At 38.4% G+C, this 24,038-nt stretch overlaps 1 protein-coding gene across 6 annotated transcripts in view; it reads left to right on the top strand.

Moving 5' to 3' along the window:
* FRMD1 (FERM domain containing 1) overlaps positions 1 to 6,257 on the top strand; it is an 89,226-nt gene extending 82,969 nt beyond the window's left edge. For 5 of the 6 annotated variants that reach the window (XM_074188064.1, XM_074188063.1, XM_074188065.1 and 2 more), the window contains one exon: positions 2,672 to 4,652. In XM_074188064.1, coding sequence (XP_074044165.1) covers positions 2,672 to 2,959 — 288 coding nt within the window. In that variant the 3' untranslated portion in view covers positions 2,960 to 4,652. The other variant, XM_074188068.1, reaches the window with a different exon arrangement.
* Positions 6,258 to 24,038: the final 17,781 nt, after the last annotated feature.

Here is a 24,038-nt window from a genome sequence, read left to right as displayed (position 1 = left end):
GGAAGGAGTCAGATGCTAGTTAAGGGTTTTGGAATTTTAGGGGTGGGCATGGCAGGCAGGGTCATTTGGATTAAGACCAAGAAGAGCTGTGCCAGTCTTAGGGAACGCACACTATTCTTAATTCTTTTTTTTGTTTTTTTTTTTTAAGTTGGATTATACCCTAGCTTGAAGCCAGTGATACTTTTTGAATCAATTTAACCACATAGCTTTGGTGGGGGGAGGCTAACCTTCAGAGTCTTTCCATTCCCCAAAGGTGGGAGGCAGTGTGGTAGTAGTGGGTTTTTTAAGGCTACAAATCTCCTATTCCTTTCCCTGCCCCTTGCTTAAAACCAATTTCTGGTGCATTCCACTCTTACTCTAGGGATTATAGAAAGAAATCCTCAACCCCTGACCACATCTCTGATGGTTTTGAGGGCCTTGCGTGTTGGCTTTTTTTTTTTAACTTTTTGTTACTGTTTTATCATACATTGCACTGGTTCCCATGGGCAGAGACCAGGTCTTATTTAAATCGTTTTTCCCTAGCACCAGACATAGTGTTGGGCTCAGTAGGTGTAGTTTGGATTTGGAACAGCAACTTTTTGTAAATTTGACCAAGATTATAGGGTCACTGACTTGAATGGGATTTGAGAGGCCATCTAATCTAACCCATGTTTGGACAGTGGGTCTTCTCCATCTCTGCTATGCAACGTTCAGTACAGTCAACTAGCATTTATTAATCACCAACTGTGTGTAGGTATTGCTTATATTGGTAATAAAAAGAGAAGGAAAAAACTATCCCTCTTGTCTAGGAGCTAGTGGTCTGATAGGGAAAAAGCATGCAAACAGCTATATATCCAAGCCATTTATGGACAGAAACAATTGGAGGTTATCAGCAGAGAAAAGGCATGAGCACGGATGGTTTTGGGGGGGGGGGGGCTAGATTGGGAAAGGCTTCTTACAGAAGGAAAGACTTTCCCTGAGACACCGGCCATATATTTAGGTTTTTCAGGCCCTCTGGAGGTGGAGGTCTTTTTAGTTTTTTGAGAGGCCTCAAGGAGTCCCCAAGGTGCAAAGTCTCGAATTCTAACACATAACCTAGCCAACCAAATTTGGTCCATTGGACCTTTGATATTTAGCAAAACTTAGCCACCTAAGTAAGTAGCATGTGGAAGAGTCTCAATACTTAATAATTACATAGCTATGCATCTGTTTTGGGGGTCAGAAAGACAGGTTTAAATCATAGGTCAAACATTTATTTTTATAAATGATTTGAAAAATTATTTAATCTCTCTACCTTAATTTCCTCATCTGTTGAATGGATGCCCTTACTATCAAAGATTCCAAGGAGAAGCCTTTTTTTTCAACACTATCATCCTCATCATTCATAAGCCTTTTGTTGATAAACTGTATTTGGGACACAGTGTTAAGTCCCAAGGGACATGAATAAAACATGGTGGTACAACAAATAGTATATCCGTTTTGGAGTCAGGAAGATCTGAATTCAAATCCTTCCTCTCAGTTTTCCTATCTGAAAAATGGGGGGTCATTATAATAACAGCAGCTTCCCAGGACCTAATGAGAAAGCACTTTGCACATTTTAAAGCACTATATAAATGCTAACCATTAGTATCATTATTTTTCTTTCTTGCCCTCAAGAATCTAGTTGGGGAGACAGGAGATATAGTATCTGGGAAAATAAAGGTATTTCTTAGTAATCCTTTTTTTTTAAACCTGCAAAATTTTATTTTAAAAAAAAATCCATAGTTTCTGCATAGTGCCAAATATAATAACTTTTTGAAAAAGTATAGTGGGTGGAGAACCTTCTCAATAAATGCAAACTTTCTTTTCATGATATATTGCATCAACATTTTGCATAGATCTTGATGCAAAAAGAATCTGATGTTGCATCCTGGAACATAGAAATTGTATACACTGAAACAAGATGTCTAGTCAATCATTTTAAGGAGATAAAGATCCTGGTCACAAGGATAGAATATGGGGTCACATATAGCTGGCATTAGCAACATAGTGAAGTCCAATATTAAACAAAGCCACATTAGTATTCTCCAAGATCTGGTCACCTTGTCAAGCCTACCCTACCGAGGTTTGGAGTAGTTTTCTGAGATCTATTATTCAAAACACAATAACTAGTTCCTAGGATGTGTGTGCCAAAATGAAGGACAGTTTAAGACTGGCAACCTTTAGATAAGACTGAATTCAAGGGCAGCTAGGTGGCATAGTTGATAAAGCACCAGCCTTGGAGTCAGGAGTACCTGGGTTCAAATCCAGTCTCAGACATTTAATAATTACCTAGCTGTGTGGCCTTGGGCAAGCCACTTAACCCCTTTTGCCTTGCAAAAAAAAAAAAAGACTGAATTCAAGAGATCCTATGGTATGCTACCACATTGTAAACAATTAAGTAAACTTAATTGTCATTCATCTATCTTGGAGAGAAGATGAAGTGCACCAACTGAATTAAATGATGCACATATGAACACAGAATCATTTCGTAACAGTGATTTTGTAGTTATCTGATTAAATATGTCATGAATTGGCAAGAGAGAGACACCATCTATATTTGTCATAATAACTTCTTTTCATCTTTATCATTAAGTGCATTTTGAATCTGAAGAACTGACTTATGTTTTGGGGGGGGCTCCTCTCTCTCCCTGATTTCTCTTTAATCCTGCAGCTCAGAGAGATCAAAGCCAGGGAGTACTCAGACCAACTCAGCCAGAGCCTGGATGACATTCGCCTCTACCAGCAGCGGCATCCGCCACTGAGCGCCAATCTTTCTTCCCCCACATCTCAGAGCTATACTTTTGGCTGTGCCCTAGAGGATAAACTGGGTACTTATGGCTGTGTATACTCTACAGCCGATTGTAAGACCAAGTCTGCCCTCTATGGGAAGAGATCTATGAACTGCCTCTCACTGGATCTTCTTGGGGAAGACCAGGTCCCAGAAGAATTTGTAGTCTAGTCCAGATTGCCACAATGTGGAGGTGGTTTATGGCATGGTAGCCTTAGGGGAGAAAAGAGAAGAGGTCACCTCAGGTCTTGTGGATAACTACTAAAATGAATCATCTTTCTCACCAAGGGGTAGTATGACCTGGTGCTCATCTTTGCCAAGATAACCAAAGTGCACGTGATTCACAGAACAAATTTCTGGCACCAGTCCCTCCCTCTCTGACCCAGACACTGCCCCACAGTTTTATTCCAATCTCCTGGGCAGCTTCCAGACTGCCAGGCAGAAGGAGCCCAGCACGTAAACCTTCCATCTGCTGTCAGCATTCATCAGTATCTTCAAAAGGGTTCCAGGAAAATCCAACAAATCTCCAGCTGAACTTTAAATACCCTTCATCTGTGGGGTGTTATATTTTTCATACAGGTCTTGGAGGTAGCTGGGCAATTCAACATTCATTCATTAAGCACCTGTAACATGCAAGACATTGTACTCAGCACTGGGGCTAAAGGCAAAAACTGAAACAGTTCTTTACCCCTAAGGAGCTAACATTCTCCTGGACCACTGTATATTCTTTTGATTCAGTTGTCATGGTCCTTCCAGAATCATGAAACCAAACTCTAGGTTACCACTGGCAACAGAGCCCAAGTGTCTTCTCTCTTAATTTCTCTCTCTTCCTGCCTCATAACCAACCAAGGGGAAAAAGAGAAAAGGTTTCTTAGGAAAATCAAGAACTTATTTCCTTCAGAATATCTTTGATTTAGTCCTTGGAAAATGAAGGGATTGGAAGAGAGTGGCAGAAGGCTGTGATGAGAATGAAGAGTCCTGGAATCTTAGAGGTTTCAGCTCTGTGCCCCTAATTCATTGAGGCCACACAGCTGAGTAACTTCTGTTACCATTTTGTTGATAAGGAAACAGTAGTAAGATTCCAAGATTTGGTGTGTGTGTGTGTGTGTGTGTGTGTATAGAAAGAGTTCTACAATTATACATGTAAAGTGTAACGAAAGTTTTGACTTCAGGAATGTATGTTTATGTATGTATGTTTTGCATTGATCCTATTCTTAAGGGAGTGGGAAGGTTGGTTATTCTCCATTGGTAAGGTCCCAAATCAAACTTTGCTGTTACTTAAGAGCATGAATTATGGTACTTGTTGCAGAGGACCACTCAGGCTTGCTGGTTCCTTTTCAAATAATTTCTTTAAAACTCTAGCTGGTCACAAATCTCACAGTTTTCTATTTGGTCTAGCATACATTGTGACATCTGAAAGTCCCTTCGTCCATATATGTCCATGCAAAGACAGGTAGGCAGGGTCCAGAATCCAATGAGCACTTTCTATTCCCATCAACACCTGTCCGGTGATGTTGTTTGTACTCAAGTCTATTTTTCTTGTATGAGGAAAAGAAACCAATGTTTTCTTCTTTACCATTTAGTTAAGAGTGTAGCTCCACCATTTAGTTAACCTCCCAGGCTTTTCTGAGTCTTGGTGTTTACTTTTTAGAGTGAATTAACAAGTAAGTGAGATCAAACTAACCATTCTACTCAGGCTCCTAAACAGAATAGTTCTTAAATAGAGAGGTCTGTGTAGCTTTGTTAGTAACTTGACCATTCTGTGCATCAGTCATTCTAACAGCTGACTTCTTTTTTTTTCCCCATTTCTTTCTTTTTCCTTCCCTTCCTCCCTCTCTCTCTCTCTCTCTCTCTCTCTCTCTCTTCCTTTCATGTCTCAACAGTATGTGAAATGGGGATAAAGCTGTGGAACTTCCAGCATTGTCATTAATGACCAGACATTATAGGGGACCCTGGAGACACTACAATTGCTTTTTACCAACTAGTTTTGCCATAGCACCTATTTTGCAGTAAAACATTGAATTGAGTTTAGAGCCTGAACTTTTGTCAGCTCCATAAAAGTATAGACAAATCGAGTAATTTCCCATCTCCTCACTGCCTTCTTTTCTTTTTTGGACCTATGTACTCCTAATTCATTAATGCCACTTTTTAAAAAAAAAATAAAATGTTTATCTGTAGGTCAAGTAATTTGTTGCCAGTCATCCTTCTGGCTTTGTTGGTGTTTTTAATTTGCTCATGGTGATAGAATTTCTTGGAAAACTTAAATGGTCAGATGTGACTATGAATGATGAATTTGCTTCCCTTACTTATAGTCACTATCAAAGAATTAGTTTATTAGGCAGTAACATACAGTTCACCTTATACATGGCCAAGGACAGAGTGAGGGGCTAGCAGCCTGGAGGAAGGTAGTCATTCTTTCTACTTTGGGGTTAAATTTGGACCATCAATCATGAAGCATTTTAACAGTGTACATGGTATGCATGCAAGGTCCCAGCCCAGGATTTCTCCTGCTATTAATTGCTATACTCCCTCAGTCTCCCAGTAGCTTCAAAGGAATGTACCCCTTCTCCCTCCCCAATTCACGATAAGTAAGAAAACCTTCTCCTTTCTCCAACTCCCCTACCGACTCTCCACTGAAGGGTAAGCCAGACTCAGTTACAGGTGGCCTTGTTCCATATGTCATCCATCAATTTGTCGTCATTTGGGTATTTGCTGTGTAGGCCATTAAAAGGCATGGATCATTTTAATAGACAGCCCTGTCTGTATCACCTGATGGGAAAATGGAGTCTTACATTTGTTTGTGTTCTTTCCTAAAAGAACACTATGAAAGAAGGTGGTTTTTCTGTGTACTTAATCACTGCTCCTTCAAAGGGTAGCAGCAGCATGAATTGGGCTGCTTGTCTGCAGAGCAGCCCCTTCTGCTTCTAAGTAGACATCTGATGGGGGGTGCTGTGCTTTGAGTTAGACAGTGGGAATTTCATGCTGGTGATAGATGTATATTTTTATTTATTTGTAATTCCCTGTGGGCTGTTGTCCCCTCCTTCCACCTAACCTCAAAAGTGCTCTCACCCAATTAATTGTACTTTGAACGAGGAAGATAAGTGCTCATTTTTGTTTAGACAGAATTGATCTATATTTTGTTACTAAAGTATTACTATTGAATCACTGTGAAACCATTCTTATGCAAGGTTTTTGTAACCATGGAACATTATTTTCTTAGTGCTATATTTTGTATCTTGATTAGACCTGTTCACGCATTCATGTTAAAGCTTTTTTTTTTCAGGGGGAAGGGGTGGGCAGGGCAAACTTGAATACACAGTATCTTGGATGGTTTATACTGCTATGCTATCTTCACAGAGTTCTCTGTACTGGAAAGTGTTGCTCTCCTTTCTGTGAAAGGAATCTTTGTATATATCATGCTCATGTAATAAAGAATTGAAAAATGTGTGTTTGATTCTTTTTGTCTGAAGGAAATGGGGAGGGGGGATGGACAAGGGGAGGAAGCTTAGTCTTAGAGCTTGAGGTGTAGGACTCCAGTTGCCAGGTAAATAAAGACTTGGAGAAAACCCTGCCTCTAGCTTCCAATTGCCAGCAGGATTTACCAAGTTTAGACAAAGGTGGCTGGGAATAATCAGTCTCTTTTGAATTGTGCTTAAGGGGGACCATCATAACTGGGTGAGAGTAGCTGACCATCGATTACTTAGCAAGTTGGGATGCATAGGCATCCATCTATCCCCCAAGCTTTCTGATTTGCTGAAAATCTCTTCTTCACATGCCCTAGCATTTGACCAAATATTGTTAAGGTAATAGGTCCAGGCCATGTGCTATCTAAGAAGTCAAGCCTCTCTTTTCCTGTTGTTGCTTTTTGTTTGTTTGGTTTTTTTTAGGTTTTTTCTAGGCTAATGGAGTTAAGTGGCTTGCCCAAGGCCACACAACTAGGTAATTATTAAGTGTCTGAGGCCTGATTTGAACTCAGTACTCCTGACTCCAAGGCCAGTGCTCTATCCACTGTGCCACCTAGCCGTCCTCCCAAGCCTCTTTGTAAATTAATTTGACGATTTGTGAAATACTTTGCTTGTAAAAGTGCTTTTCAAACCTTAAAGGACTATATGAATGCTAAGTTATTATGATTCCTGTAACTTCCGTACTTAACATCGGTCTGCCACATACTAAACACTGAAAGTGCTTTCTGTTTATTTACCTATTGCTATTACTTTGCAGAGGCTATATGTGATGAAGAAAGGGTCAGATTTTGGAGTTCAGGTTTGGAGTTGTGAGTTCAAACCTTAAATTTCAGGATTTGAATTCTGGACTCTAAACCTAGCTGTGCAACCTCAGCTGGTTTTCCATAAGATAAAATTAATACTTGTAATAATAATGATGATGGTGATGATGATGATAGCTCACATCTTTATGGCATTTTCTGTGTGTGAGACACTGTACTAAATACTTTAGAATTACTATTTTTATGCTCTCAATCACCCTGAGAAGAGATAGATTCTATTATCCCCATTTTCAGAGGAGGAAATGGAGGCAAATAGGTTAAGTATGTGTCCTTGGTCACACAATTATGTATAGTGTCTTTGTCTATAAATATATAACTTAGCTCATGGACAATTATGAAGAAAGTGCTTGTTAAAGTATGCAAATTTATAAATGTAAAATTTTTTAAATTGTAGAAATATTGCTGGGGGGTGGGGTGGGCATAAGAGGGAAGGGAAAGACTACTTAGATAAGTCACAGTTCCTGCTCTATTCCAGTCAGTGAGAATGAGATATTCAAGTTGGTATAACACAAAGCACAATGTTTTAAGTGTTTCAAAAGATGAATGAAATGAGCTATTTACATTCTTTGAAGCCAAGTAGGGCAGAATAGACATTAGGCCAGAAAGACTTGCACTCGGGTCCCACCCCTGACATGAAGACTTTGTTACTAGGCACAATACTTAGCCTTTCTGGTCTCTAGCCAGCTTTTTAATATTATACACTAAAGAAAAAGGTGTTCGTCAGGATTGATAAAGTTCATATCTGGAAGTTTATATCTGTAAACTCACCTATGGCTCCAGCCCCTTTCCAGATCTTTCTAAAGCCCTGGGCCAAAAGGCTGGTAGGAAGAGAACCAGTTTGACTGGTTTTGATTGCTTAATGCATGTAAGAATAATTTCACTGGGCTTTTTAACAAGATCTCAAAACTTAGAAAAAAATGAAAGAGAACAGTGATAAAGAAGTTTTCCAGGAAACAAGGGTGAGCTTGAAATAAAGGATATTAGCACTAAAGGAAGTCTAAAATGAAGGAAAGTTTTTAATACTCATTTTAGCCATTCCTTATATGACTCAATGGACAGGCATTAGAAGGACAATGGAACCCAGTCAAAGCTTTCTGAATGTCCTTGCACTGGAACCATCTGATCATCTTGGTTAATATGCTCAGGCTCCTTGCCCAATTCCTGAGTGAGCCAAGACAGCCTAATACCACATAGGAGTTTACAACCTTTTAAAGTAGGACTTTTATAATGAAGACACCTTTTGAAAAAGTTGCATTAATAAGGAGAGAGAACCAGTGTTATGAAGTGGATAGTTAGCTAACCTCACATTTACGTGAATTACATTGTGTTCAAGTCCCATTTCTGACATACCGGCTTGGTGACCCTGGGCAAAACAGAAGACATAGAGTCTAAGGCTACAGTTTACAGAGCAGGTGAATAAAATTATGGGTCCAGATCTCCCTCACCCCCAAAATTAATGTCAATTGTTACAAGGAATTGGTGATGAGAACCTTTTATGGAAACCATACCAATTGGTAAATTGCTTTCATTTCATTCCTCTAAGTTCATTAGAGATATTTTGGTCTAATGAATGGAATGCTAGACTTGGAATTAGAAAGATACTTAGTAGTTGATTGAACCTAAGTGGCTTTACTACTAGGTCCTCTTGGTAGAGGGGGTTTCAACTTTTGAAATCGCAGAAATCTATATGATTTCAATTTAACAAACTTATTAAGTGCTTATATGTATATATATAAATATACACACAATGCACAATAAGAAAAACAAAAAAATGTGTACAGCAAGCTTCTCTGATAGTCTCTTTTCCATATTTAAGAAATTGATTGAAATTTATAAAAACAATTTTATTAAACTATTGATAAATTAGGGTGTGAGATTCTTGAGACCAGGCTATCTTTTTACCTTTTTGTATCTCCAACACTTAGAGTGCCAGCTACATAAAAAGTATTTAACAAATGTGTATTAATTGACTAAATGGCCTGAGAATGTGAACAAACACATTTGGAAGAAACTGATTATCCATGAGAAAATGCTCCAAAACACTAAAGGGAAAATGCAAAATAAAAGAGTTCTGAGGTTCCATCTCAGTCATCAGATTGGCAAAACTTAATCAAAAAGAAAATGGCAAGTGATGAAGGAGCTATGAGAAAATGAAAACATTGATGTCTTGTTTATGAATCTATAGATAGATGCAACCATTCTAGAAGGCAATTTGGAATTATATACAAAAGCATTGCTAGATAATTATTTAATGATAACACTACCTAGGACTGTATTCCAAAGAATTCAAAGAAAGGGAAAGGTTCTATAAGAATATTGAGGAGTTTTTTTGTGATGGCAAAAAACAAAAATGGAAAAGAGGATGCTCATCAGTCTGGGAATGTCAGAACAAATTGTGTATGAATGTAATGGAATACAATTTTAAAAAAATGAAATAGATATTTTTAGAGAGACATGAAGAGACTTGTATGAACTGATGCAAAGTGAAGTGAGCAGAACCGGGAAAAGAATTTATAAACACATCAGTATTATAAAAAATAAATTTGAAAACCTAAACTCATGAAACTTGAAATGAGAAAATCCAGAACAATTTATACAATAACCAGCATCATAAAAATGAAGAATGTTGAAAACCACAAGAATTCTGATGAACACAAGAGCATTTCTCATTACCAGAGGAATAATAACAAAGCATGCCCCTTAGCTTAAGGTTTGAAAGGGAGAGAAAATAGATTTCTGCTAATTAAAAGAGTTAAATTTAACAATAATATGAAAATTGACAAAACTCTTTTCCTTCAAGTAATCTACATTCTACTGGGAAAATACAACATTTACCCAGAGAGTATTAGCTCTGAGGGTAACCAGGAAAGATTTATCATAGGAGAAGGGAAACATTTAAATATTAAAAACAGGTATATGAAGAAGTCACAGGGTTAATAAGCCTTGAAGGAAGCTACAGATTTTTTTTTAAACTTTTGGTTTATTTTGTACTTGATGGACACCATTAACATTCACCTATCTCTCCCTCTCCATTATTAATAATAAAAATTTATCAAACATTCAAGCAAAAAAAATTCATACATTCAAAAACAAATTTAATTCTGCATAATGACATCACTTTTTTCAAGAAATAATTTTAATTAAGGATTCTAAGTAGCAGAAGGGAGGATGATTATACATTTCATGCATACAGAGGAACCAGTTTTATAATGAAGAGCATGGGGCAGGAGATGGATTACTAAGTTTAGAGAACAGCAAATAGTTTGGCCAGAGTGAAGATAAATCAGTGTATAATAATTTTATTATTGTGGGAAGAGACTCATGTGAAGTAACACTGTAAAAGGTAAGTTGGAGTCAGATCATGAAGGGCTTTATGTCAAAAAAATTTTGCTTTGTATCTTGGAAAAAATAGCTAGCCATTGGTTAGTCTTGAACTGGATAGTGACACGGTAAGAGCTGTGCTTAAGGAAAATGATTTTGGCAGTTGTATGGAGGATGGCTTGAAGAGGTGAAAGACGAAGCAGGGAATTTCGGTAGCTCCTCTAGTAGAAGAGAGAGGGAGAGATGTTAAAAAGTTATAAAGCACTTACTATGTGTCATATTTTTTAAGAACTATCAAACACTGCTGTGAAGGTAGTATCTTCAATTCATGGCAACTGATTTGTTGTGTCAGTGGAAAGGGAAAATCTGAGTCTATTGCCTAGTTTTTGCACCTGAGTGATATTGGAGAAAGGACAAGTTTAATGAGGGAAGATAATGAATTCAAGTTTGAACCTGTCAAGTTTGAGATAAAGATAACTAATTCAAAATTCATCAAGCATCTGAAGTGAATCTGGAGCTCAAGAGAGAAGAAGTTGGATTTGGAGATTTGGGAGCCATCTCTAGGAATTAATTATAAGAGAAAGTACATGAAGATTTGGGGAAAAGCCTTTAGGGATTTGGCACTTCTCTACTAAGATCCTTCAAAGAAGATTGAGAAGTATTGACACACACACATAGGAGAGAGGTCTAAGGACACAGAGGGAATCCAGGAAAGAAGGTGGTCAACAGTGTCAAAAACTGCAGAGAAGCCAGGAAATATGCAGACTGAGAAAAGACCAGCACACTAAGCAAATGGTCATCTTGGAGAAGCAGCTTGACCTAGAGGACAGGAGTCAACCTTCCAGTTAGAAAGACCTGCTTCTGATATGTGTCTGACTCTGGATAAGTCCCTGAACTTCCCAGTATTCCCACCAGTTCTAAGATTTTAAATTACAGATGAATTACAGATGTACATTCCCAGCCTTGGGAATGATCCCCTTTTTCATCCCTTTGCTCCCTTCACATAACAAGTATGCTATTTCCAGCATTTATTTCCCTGTTAGACTCATGAAATTACAAATCCAGACCAAATAGACCAACCCACAAAAACTTGGGGAGAGGGATTTCAGTAACTGGTGAGGGGCAGCTTTAAGAAGGGTGGGGGAGTGGGAACAATGCCTAAGGAGAGGAGGCTCAATTAGGGTGCTGAACTGAGGGTTCACTCAGTACTTTGGGGAGAGGGGGTGGCATGAGAACTTTAGACCATGATTCACTGGTAGAGAGCCATTCACAACTCCTTGTAAAGGAGATGAGTCAACACACAGGTACAGACTCATTAGCTTATCTTGGCAAAAAGTGAACCACTAGGGCATACTTAGAGAACAGTGTGGATGCTTGTCCCCAACCACTGGTCCAGTAGGAACAACAGACAACTGAGTGATACACTCTTGTATTAAGGCAGGAAATTGAAATTCTAGTCCAACTCTGTCTTATACCTATATTATGGCATGGGAAAAATTACTGGAGTTCGGTTTTCTCATCTTCAAAATGGGAATATTGGACCAAATGATCTGGATGTTCTGTTCCAGCTTTGAAAGTTAGGATTTGCAGCTTTCTTCCACCTCTCTCATAGTCTTGCAAGAGCTGGGCAGAACATGCATTCCTCAGTTGAGCCATCAGAGGGCAGTGGTGATGCATTACAGTGGTCAGTCACCAGCTCCACCTTTGTAGTATTTGCCTGAAGGGAACTATTTTTTTATTTTTTAGAATCATATTGAAAGCTAGAAATGAAAGGGACCTCCAGGTTAACTAGTCCACCCCTTCAGTTTTAAGATAAGGAATCTGAGGTCCATGGAAATGTAGAATTTTACCCCAAGATCACAGGGGTTTAAGTGGCAGATCAGAGACAGGAACTTTAAAATCCAACCTTTTCTCCTTTCCCACCCCTATGTCTATCTCCCCCATGTACTCAGTAAATTCTAGCGGTTCCTATAACCTTCAAGATCAAATATAAATTCTCTTTGGCATTCAAAGACTTTCATAGTCTATTTCTCTCTCCCCCCAACCATTTTCTTATGCGTTATACCCCAATAAATATTCTTTTATCTATTGACCCTCAACACTAGATACTCCATCTCTGGCTATTTTCACCCACTGTTCCCCATGCCTGGAATTCTTTCTCTCCTCATCTCTGCCTCTTGACTTTCATCAAATTCCACCTAAAATTCTCCCTTCTGCAGAAGCCTTTCTAGTCCTGCTTAATCTTAGTGATTCCCTCTGAGACTAACCCTGACTTACACAGTCCATATCTCATTTAGACATAGTTGTTTGTGTGGTTTCTCCTTTGGTAGATTGTTAATCTTGATTTTAGCTTTCTTTGTAGCCCTTGATTTTAAAACATAGCAGATGTCTTAATAAGTGTTAATTGATTGACTGATAAGAAAACCGAGTCCCACAGAGATTTGTCCAATATCCCACAGTGGCTAAGAGGCATAAGGGGATTTGAAGCCTAAATTCTCTCTCTTCCCCACCTCACTCCACCCCACCCCACCTTCAAATAAACTGAAAGAGCAGTGTTCTTTTCTTGAAGCACATCCTCAGGATAAAATATCTTCATAAAAGTGACTGGGGGATATATTTGAAATTTCAAAAGATTTCAGCCTGTTAAGGAGATAGTGATGGGATACTGGGATGTTTGGACACATTTTATTCAATGGTACAAAACATCTCATTTTGTAAAGAAACAACTAGAGATCAAAAAAAAAATGAAATCGAGCAACAAGTAATGGATTTGAAATAAGAAATCTAAAAACTTGTGATTGAAGCATCAGCTTTTTCAAGAGAGAACTCTTGGTCCATTTAGGGAAAATCAAGAATTTTTAGATATGTTGGGAGAAGAGGGGCTAGAAAATGATTTATGAACCCTGGTACCTAATAAATCTATCCATTAATGATCCTTGAGTATCTCCTCCCCAGAGTAAGATTCTTCAGAAAGATACAGGAGTGTCCACGCAGGCATTTTTTTTTTATTGTCCTCCAGGGCACCCAGGGCCAGGCATCCGGTACTGGTGCTTCCAGGAAAAGCCAAATGATAGTGCCAAATTGTCTCTAATGTGAACCATGCTGGTTCAGAGCAGGCCAGCAGCCAAGTGGTATGGATGTGGTCAAGAAAAACTCCCTGTGTATTTAGCAGACAGAAGACAGCTAGTGACCGCCAGCTGACCCAGGAAAAAACACTAGTTCCTAAGGGTTGACTCAGATTTTTGACCTTTTTGGAGCTGAAGGCCCATTGGCAGAGATCGAGAATTATGCCAAATGACTGTCAACAGTTTGTTTGAAACTAAGATGCTGACCCTCATCTCCCTTCCTTTGATTGACTGGAGAAATACTGTTAGCCACTGAGGCCTTGTTATTGCCCCAGAGAGACAAAGTCACAAGGCTGGGTGAAATTAAACCTGGGTCAGTGCCCCAAACTAGAAATGAACTTTGCCTGATAATCTTCCTTCTGTTCTGAAATGAGCCAAGGGTTCTTGGCTATGACACTAAGACATCCCTTCCCAGAATTGTCACCATCAAGAGCTCCAGTTAATGAGGTGATGAGTTCCACATCAGAAGTCTTCAAATATTGGCTAGATAACCACTCTGGGGGAAGGGGAACTCATGTTTTAGACAGGAATTGAACTAGATACTGCTCAAATCCCACCTTCTTCAAGATGTTTTTCCTCCTCTCCATTCCCGTCATATCTTCCCTCTGGGATGACCTATCATTCATGCTACATATATTTTGTATGTAGATGGTTATTCATGTATTGTCTCCTCCATTAGAATTCGAATCCCTTAAGTTCCATGATAGAGGCCCTTGATTTGTAAATCCAATTATCAGGGTTCATGTTTTTGCCTTTCTTTTGTATCCCCAGTACCTACCACAATACATACATACATACATATATATATATATATATATATATGATATTGTCGCTGTTGTTTAGTTGTTATTCATGATGTCTGACTCTCCAAAGATACTGAAGTAGCTTGTCATTTCCTTCTCCAGTTCATTTTGCAGAGGAGGGACTGAGGCAGACAGAGTTAAATGATTTGCCCAGGGTCACTTATAGTCTGAGGTTAGATTTAAACTCAGAGGAGTCTTCCTGATTCCAGACCCAGCACTCTACCTACTCTGCTGCCTAGCTGCCTTCCAGCTTATTTACAGATGAGGAAACTGAGGCAAACTGGGTTAAGTGTCTTAAAGCTACTGAGTGTCTGAGACCACATTTGAATTCAGATCTTCCTGATTCCAGAGCCAGGACTCAACCCATTGTCCCAATAAGAACATAATAAATGCTTGTTGATTGACTGATAAGACTGAGGTTTAAGGAAGACTGTATGATGCAGCTGAAATCATTTTGGCTTTAGAGTGAGGGAATCCTATCTTTAATTTTTGTTTGTTTGTTTTTTTAGATTTTTCAAGGCAATGGGATTAAGTGGCTTGCCCAAGCCACAGGGCTAGGTAATTAATAAGTGTCTGAGACCAGGGCCAGTGCTCTATTCACTGCACCACCTAGCTGCCCCTTAATTTTTTTTTTACTCCTTGTGTAATTGTAACTTTACTACTTGTATAATTTTAGACAAATTTCTTAATATCTCTGCACCCTCTTTTTTCTGATCTCTAAAATAGATGGATTAGAATTAGATTAATAGGTTGTCTGAGTCCTTTCTAGCTCTAAAGATATGATCCCTTGAAAGCCTTTTTTTATATTTTAACATTCAGTTGGTTAAAGCAAAGAGTAGTGGGGATAAGCATGACCCCAGGAAAAGTAATCTTTGTGGGCTCCATTTTCTTACCTGTAAAATGAGGGGATTAGACCAGAGGAAGGAGCAGACTCTTGGGTCCTGGAGATACAAATACAAAAGTCTTTGCTTTTTAAGAATGGGGGGGGGGGGGAATACACTAATGGGGGAAGTGGGAGCCAAGGAAGGAGGTTTTGGTCTGAGGCATCAGGGCCTGTTCACTGTCAAATCCTTTCAAGTAGTAATGGTAGCATTTCTTGTACTCAGATTAAGAATAAGAGCAAGGAATGATGAGTGGTGGGAGCTTATGGCAAGGGTGGAGAGTTAGGTCCACAGGTGGCAGGATGCTTATACTGGGTAGGGCTTAATTTTCATGGTGGATTAGATAGGATGTATGATCTAAGACCAGCTGAGTAATTACCCATTCACCTACCAGTCAAAATAACCCAGATGTCCTCTTTCAACTCTAGACCCATGATGCTTCCAGAAGGTGTCACAGAGTCTGAGACTTAGGATCTCAGCAACCATCTACTTCAAGTTAGATTGTGGAGGGCTTGAATGTCTTTATCCAGCAGTTAGTAGTAAGCCATCCATGGTATGTGATCTGTAAAATGGGTCAATGTTTATAGAAGAGAGTGGGTGAAAGAATGTGGACAGATGGGGAACCGCCTAGAATCTATACCATATAAAGAACAAGAATGGGGATGCTTATCTCAGAGAAGAAAAAATTGGGGTGGGGGGAGGGTGGAGACAATAGAACTTTGTTCAAGTATCAGAAGGGCTATCATGACTGTTCTGTTTGTTCTCAGAGGGAAGACCCAGAAGTAATGGGTGGAACCTACAAAGAAATAAATTAAGACTTGAAAAGGAAAACCTTTGTAACAGTGATTAGAATCCAAAGGAGGAATGGGGCAGGTAGTATCCAGTGGGTTACTGTGGGGGAATTCCTCTTCCAACTTGTCTGCTGGGGTTCCTTCCAGCTCTCATATTCTGTGATTCTTGGACAACTCTAATGGAAAGAGTAAGCCTTTCATCATATAGGTTTTCTTCCCCTATCACTGCTTTGTTTTGTTTTCTTCTAACCTACACATTAAAAAATGCAGATGGATTGTTGTGCAATGTCTAAAACTTGTGAGAGCTTGTGCCTGTGTTAAGTAGGGTAGGGATTTTTACCCTCTGGGTCTCCAAATACAGACATGTGCAGATGTGCATGCGTGTCAACCCACCCTACCTCCACCCACTCACATTCCTTTTCTCAGCAACTCCTCTGCCCAGAATCCCAAGATCCCTGCCCTTAAAGGGATCATAGAGACCATGTAAAGCAATCCTAATCTGAGCAAGGAGCCTCTGTCCAAATACACCCAGTGCGAGGAAAGTCACCCCCTCTCCTGCCAGTTGATTCCACTTTTGGAGAGTTCTAATTATTAAGAAGGTTGCATTTTTTGTTGTTTTTCTCCCCCCTTACAACAAATGCTAATCTGCTCTGTACAACTAGCTGCTCTTACTCTTAGTCCTCCTTTCTTGGGCCAAGTAGGACAGATTTATTTCTTCTTCCATATTTGAAGATAGATGTTATGAATGCCATAAAGCCTGCACCACCCAGAGGCAAAGCCAAGTCATCTCAAGGCAGGGGGCAATTCACAGAGCATTCCAATCTCTGTAAAGTTCTCATTCCCTATGATCAGCAAGCTACCACCAACTCAAACTACCACTGAATCTTGAGCTACTTAATAGTAAAGTACCAAACTCTTATCCCAAGCCTATTCCCTCAAGCTTATCCTTCCATATCTCAGTCCAGTTCTGCCCAATTCTTCCATTTCCCTCTGAAATTCCTATTACATGATTAATAACCTTCCCTTCACTTTAGACTTCTCATGTTCTTTTCATGTTCTGGCTCCTTCCTTAAGAGAGTCCTATCCCTTCTAGAACTGACTGTAACTTCTCTATAGCCCCTAATACATTGGTCCCACATGAAAGGCAATCCTTTTACTTCCATGTAATGGATTTTCTGTTGCAGTCCCTATAGCAGCTTTTAAAAAACCTTGTGTCCTTCAACCTCCCTCAAAAATAAAAATCATTCAAAGCTCCCTCCCACTGTAAGTTCCTCCTGTTCTGCATTTCAAAACTCCTTGATAACATCTCCCATTATCTCTTTGCCAGACAATACCTTCACACATGCCCTTGATCACATATTCTCCCATTCCTTCAACAAATTGCTCCCTAATCATATTCCATTGTTTCTCTCTCTCTCTCTCTCTCTCTCTCTCTCTCTCTCTCTCTCTCTCTCTCTCTCTCTCTCTTTCTCTCTCTCTCTCTCTCTTCCTCTTTCTCCCTCTTCTCTCTCTCTCCCACTCTCTCTGACTCTCTCCCTTCCTCCTCATCTCTGTCTCTATCTCAAATTTCTTTATATCTATTGATTCCTTCCTTACTGCTTAAAAACACACACAGATCTTTCCCATCCTTAAAAGGCCCTTCTTCACTTACCACCTATCACTCCCTCAAGTTATTCTATCACAATGGCTATCTAGACACTTTTTGAATTGGTGATTCTCTGTCCTTTTCCTACTCTCTTGGTTTGGCCTGCATTTATTACTTTGGGTTTGAGGGTCTTTTGAAGAAGAGAATTAGATTCCTGGTGCCCTAATTATATCCCTACTTCAGATTTCTTATGGTTTTAGTCTTAAGGGATATCCCCTCCCCCAGTAAGGGAGATGTTAGAATATAAAATAAGCCCACAGTAGAAACATAAATAAAAAATAAACATAAAGCAGGCAGTTTTCTTCCAGCAAAGGTAGGGAACTTCTAAGAAACAGAGAATCATAGAATAATTTCAGCTAGTTGGGAGGCTAATACCAACCCTTTATGGGACTTTTGCTCATTAATTCATTTACATTTAGCTTCCAATGAGTACAACCCAAACAATTTCAAATGGAATCTTTTCTTTCCAGAGGTTTTTCTCTGTCAGTGACTATTTCCCTCTCCTTTGTCTGTGTCTGTCATTGCCTCTGACATTGTTTTCACAACTGCTTCAGTTGACCAATACACCTTGGGTTCTCCCATACTCAGACAATCATTGTTACTCATCAGGGGCAGCAGTAAGGGAGACTTGAGGGGTAGGATTTGCCCCTTTAGTAACCTATCTGGGATCTGGGTCAGCAGTCAATTATTTGAGTCCTCATGGTTGACAAGAAGAGACATCCCTCATGTATCTCAAAGGGAGTGCTATACTATCACCAGGTATCTTGCTTCTTCACATCCAAATTTCTCTGTAGTGTGTGGGGGGGTATAGGGGGTGTGGTGGGGAGGAGGTACTGTTTCCCTTTCCTCCTTTCCTTTTCCTCATTTCTGAACTTTTCACAAGCTACATTCTGACCACTGCCCAATTGAAACTCTTCTCTCCAAAGTTATTAATTAATCCAAATTGTCAAACAGATGATCTTGCTCAATCCTTATTCTTCCTGACCTCCATATAGCATGTGATAGTATTGATCTCTCCTCCTCCTGTTTACATTTTTCTTTCTAGATTTTTTTAAGTCTTTTTTTTTCCGGCAAGGAAAATAGGGTTAAGTGGTTTGCCCAAGGCCACACAGCTAGGTAATTATTAAGTGTCTGAGACCGGATTTGAACCCAGGTACTCCTGACTCCAGGGACGGTGCTTTATCCACTGCGCCACCTAGCCGCCCCTCTTTCTAGATTTTTGTGACATTTCTTTTCCTCCTACCCATCATTCACCTTTGCTGGATTATCACTCATTAAATCATTGCATAGCTGTGTGGAACCCAGGACTCTGCCCTGGATCCTCTTATCTGCCTATATATACTCTTGGTGACCTCATCAGCTTCCAAGGTTTTGCTTATCTTTTTTATGATAATGACTCTCATCTCTATAAATCATCTACTAATGTGTCCAACCTTGTATTTCCATTATATCATTTTGAACTGAATTCCTTATAGTCATTTCAAACTCACTATGTCCAAAATGGGACTTTTCTTTTTTTTCCATTTTCGCCTTTCTTTTCCAAATATTTCCACCTTTCAAATTCCCCTTTTTCTGTCGAGGGCACTACTGTCCTTTGGCCACCTAAGTATATAATTTTGTGCCATCCATGACTCCTCCCTCTTCCTCATCCTCCAATCTCAGTTGCCAAATCCATTTCTACCTCTACAAAATCTATCAGCTCTATCCTCTTCTTGCACTTGCACCCTAGTTCAAGACCCCATCTCTAAGACTATTAAAAGGACCTTCTAATTGGTCTCTCTCCTCTCTAATTCACTTTTCAAACAACTACCTAAGTGATTTTCTAAAAGCATAGGCCTGATTTTATCTCTCCCTCACTCAGAGAACTCCAGGGGATCCCTATTACCTTTAAATTCAAATATAAACTGTTTGGGAGAGGAGGACATTTAAAAACCTTCATATCCTGGCTCATTTCTAGCCTCTCTATATATCATTTCCCGTCAAGCACTCTGATGCAGTCACATTGGTCTACCTGCTAGACAGTCCCTGCCCATACAGAGCTTACAATCTAATGTAGAAGCCACTATACAAATAGAACTAACAAAGACTGGGAAGGGAGGTAGGCATACTTGATGGTGGCATGACTGGATATATCTGAGAAGTAATCTGGAGGTCTATCAAAGTGCAGAGAAATTCTAGAGAGAGAATTTATCCTATATCTCTGAGTGCAATCTCTACTCACATCATTACCTCTCTTCCCAGTTCCTAGTGCTTGCTCTCTCTAAATACTTTGTACTTATTTTGTATGTATCTTGTATATATGATATATAGCTTATATAGAATATAAGCTCCTTGAGGACAGAGCTTATTTTATCTTTGTCTGAAAGTGTTTGCCATGTAGTAGATACTTAATAAGTATTTATTAAGTACCTAAACCTTCTCATCCATCTCATCATTCTTCCTTTTTTTTTTTTTTTAGAATCCTCTAATTTTGTTTTTCCTAAAATAAGTCCAAAACTGACTGCAGTACTTTATATGTGGTCAGGCCAGGGCATAGCATAATAGTACTACAATGTCCTTAATTCTGGGAACTATACTTCTCAATGAAGTCTAGGATAGCATCAGTTTTGGGGCTGCCAATCACACTGTTGACTTATATTGAGCTTATAGTTCACCAGACTCCTCAGACCTTTTTTTTTAGGTTGTTTTTTTTTTTTTTGCAAGGCAAACGGGGTTAAGTGGCTTGCTCAAGGCCACGCAGCTAGGTAATTATTAAGTGTCTGAGACTGGATTTGAACCCAGGTACTCCTGACTCCAGGGCCAGTGCTCTATCCACTGCGCCACCTAGCCGCCCCTACCTTTTTTTTTAAGAAGCAATTTTTCATCTTCTCTTCTATGTTGCCTTTTTAAAGTTGATTTTTGAACCCAAGTATAGAAGTTTACATTTATCCACATTTAATTTCATCTTAATCAAGCTGACCCATCATTATAATCTGTTGTGATAACTGTAGATGATAATTCTGTCATGAATATTAAACATTTTTCATCATTCATCCATCCTGTTAGTGATAACATCAACTTTATTTCCTTTCCTTAGGATTGCTAGCTCCGGTAATAACCCATATTTTATGTATTTATATATAATTATCAGAGGTCATAGGCTTTATTACTGACTTTGTTTTGGATATCATCTCCATCCCTTTTCTGCCATTCTTCAGAGTTGGGAGTTTCCTCCCTCCTTGTCCATGTTATCAATTTAAAGACTTCTTGATAAGATTCAAAAGTTTTAAGCAAGCATGCTGTACTTGTTAGGTATTATTATTCCTTGCTAAGATCCTGTTATTCTAATATTTTAATTGGTGGTCCAGAAATATGAAAGATAGCATTCACTCAATTTTCTTTTTTCTTCTGTATCTGCAATCTTTAGTCAACAATAGTGATTTAAATGCTGCCTCTGCCCTCAAAGTATTTAGTTTTTCTTTGTTTTCATTTTTCTTATGATTTCATGATCATAAACAATGCTTTCTAGTTCCTTATATCTTCCCATTGAAATCATCATTGGTTGTCAAGCTTGAAAATTCTTGGGCAATTCTCTATCACATCCTAGGTATATGTGGCCCAGGACTAATAACTGCCTCAGTAACCCTTAGTAAAGAGTCACCAGCATAATTCATATTTTCTTCCTTTGTGTTTTGTGAAATGACCTCTTGCCCAATAGTAATATCATTCCTTGGACAGGAAAAGTTACTTCCTCCAAAAATGACCCAGCTTTTCTCTTTTTTAGGAAGATCATTATACCTATTACCAGGGGTATGCTAGCAGATGTTTAATAACCAGTTTAAATTGCAGGACATACTAGTAAGTTTAATCTGAATTATAAATACTTTCTCCATTGTTTTCTTAAGTCTAGACATCAACAAAATAGTAAGTGACTACTGGAGGAGATTATTATAGGACTCCCTTAATTCAGGAATCCTTGGTTATATAACAGTTAATGACTTTAATGTTTAGGCTATTTGAATGGAGGTGGTGATAGTCTGGAATAATTTGCCCCTCTCTCACTTGGGCTCCAACTTTTATACAAGTGGTCCCAATAGGCTACCCATTTAAGAAACAGCTTTCCATTCATTATTTAAAAAAGATCCCCTTCATTCAAAAATATAGTCTCCAATGAGTCATACAGAGTGGACTGAAGAGGCCACTTTCCTTTCATTAATAAGTCAACTTTTACTTGATTCAAAATTGACTTTTTTCTTAGAAAAAAATTCTCCAAGAAGATAAAGATATTGCCATAAAGGTGAACAAAAGGTGTCAATATTCAATTTTGGAGAGGCTGTAGGACATCAGACATACTAAAATGCTATTAGTGGAGTTGAAATTTCATCCTACCATTCTGGAAAGCAATTTGGAATCAAGCTTATAAAAAGATAAAAATGACCATATTTTTGTTTGTTTGTTTATTCTTATTTTCAGTTTTAAATTCAGCCCTTTTTCTATTTGAGAAAACAAGCAGTGGAAAACATGTGATGTCATACAAAGAAAAATAAAGTAAAAATATGTTCAATCTGCACTTTGAGTACATCATTTCTCTCTGGAAGTAAAGAACATTTTCCATCATCAGTCCCTTGGAATTATCATCAGTCATTGTTTTGATCAGAGTAACTATGTCTTTCACAGTTGATTATCATTACAATATTCCTATTGTTGTGCATAATATTCTTGTGATTCTACTAATTTGACTTTGCATCAGTTCATATAATTCTTCTTGGTTTTTTATGAATCCTTTGTCATTTCTTATAGCACTATAATACTCTATCACAATTATATATTACAACCTGTTCAGATATTCCCCAATTGATTGGAATCTCAATTTTCAATTTTTTGCCAATCCAAAAAAGAGCTGCCATAAATATTTTTTATAGAAATAGGTCCACCCCCCCCCCTTTTTTTATCTCTTTGGGATACAGAGCTAGTACTAAGAGGTTGCTATATGGTTCAATGGATTGAGTATTAGGTCTGGGGTCAGATAGACTGGAGTTCAAATCTGGTTTCAAGCATTTATCTGTGTGGTCCTGGGCAAGTCACTTAACCTCTGTTTGCCTTAATCCCCTGATCAAGGAAATGGTATCTTTGCCAAGAAAACCCCATGGCCAGTATTTTCATGCCATGGGGTTACAAAGAATGGACACCACTGAACAACTGATAAATGGTGGGCAAAATAGTATGCACAATTTTATAGTCCTTTGGGCATAGCTCTAAATCATTCTCCAGAATGGTTGGACCAGCTCACAACTCCACCAATTATTGTCCTGTTTATCCGTTTTCCCTCCAGCCTTTGTAATTTTCATTTTCCGTCATGTTAGCCAGTTTATAAGTATGAGGGGGTTATCTCAGAGTTGATTTGAATTTCTCTAATTATTAGTGATTTAGAGCATTTTTCATATGACTATTGATAGCTTTATTTTTTTAAATTTTATTTATTTAAGGCAATGAGGTTAAGTGACTTGTCCAAGATCACACAGCTAGGTGATTATTAAGTATCTGAATTTGAACCCAGGTCCTCCTGAATCCAGGGCTGGTGTTCTATCCATTGTACCACCTAGCTGCCCCTCTTTGATTTATTTTTCTAAAAACTTCCTATTCATATCCTTTGACCATTTATCATTTGGGAAAGGCTCTTATTTTCATAAATTTGTCCCATTGCCTATATTTGAAAAAATGAAGGCTTTATCATAGAAATCTGCTTATAAAACTTTTTCCCACATTCCTGCTTTCCTTCTAATTTTGGCTGCATTGGTTTTATTTGTGCAAAACCTTTTAAATTTCAAGTAGTCAAACATCCTTTTTTTAACCTCATGATACTCTTTTTTGTTTATTCACAAATCCTTCCCTTCTTCACAGATCTGTTAGTACAAATTTCCATGCTTCTTTGATTTGCATATGACACCATCCTTTGTGATGTGACCTTATTTGACTTTATGTTGATCTATAGTATGAGTTGTTAGTCTGTGCTTGGTGTTAGTCTGTGCTTGGTTTCTGCTGGACTGTTTTCTAATTTTCTCAGCAGTTTTTGTCAAATAGTAAGTTCTTGCCACAATATCTTGTATCTTGGGTTTCTCAAATACTAAGTTACTGTGGTCATTTATTATTGAATATTGTATATCTAATTTATTCCCTTAATTAACCATTTACACATTTTTTGACTCAGAGATCCCATTGCTAGGCATATGCTTCAAGGAAGTCAAAGACATAAGTTCCCACATACACCAAAATATTCATAGTATTTTTTGTGGCTCCAAAGAATGGGGAGTAGACACCCATTGATTGGGAAATGATTAGACATATTTCTCAAGAATAATTCTATACTTGACAAACACCAATTAATACAATCATTTCATATTCATAGAATAAAAAAGAATT

This window comes from Macrotis lagotis, chromosome 5 (genome assembly GCF_037893015.1).
Source record: "Macrotis lagotis isolate mMagLag1 chromosome 5, bilby.v1.9.chrom.fasta, whole genome shotgun sequence".
Taxonomy (NCBI): Eukaryota; Metazoa; Chordata; class Mammalia; order Peramelemorphia; family Peramelidae; genus Macrotis; species Macrotis lagotis.
The sequence above is the reverse complement of the archived record's forward strand: the minus strand, read 5'-3'. Positions and strand labels throughout refer to the sequence as shown.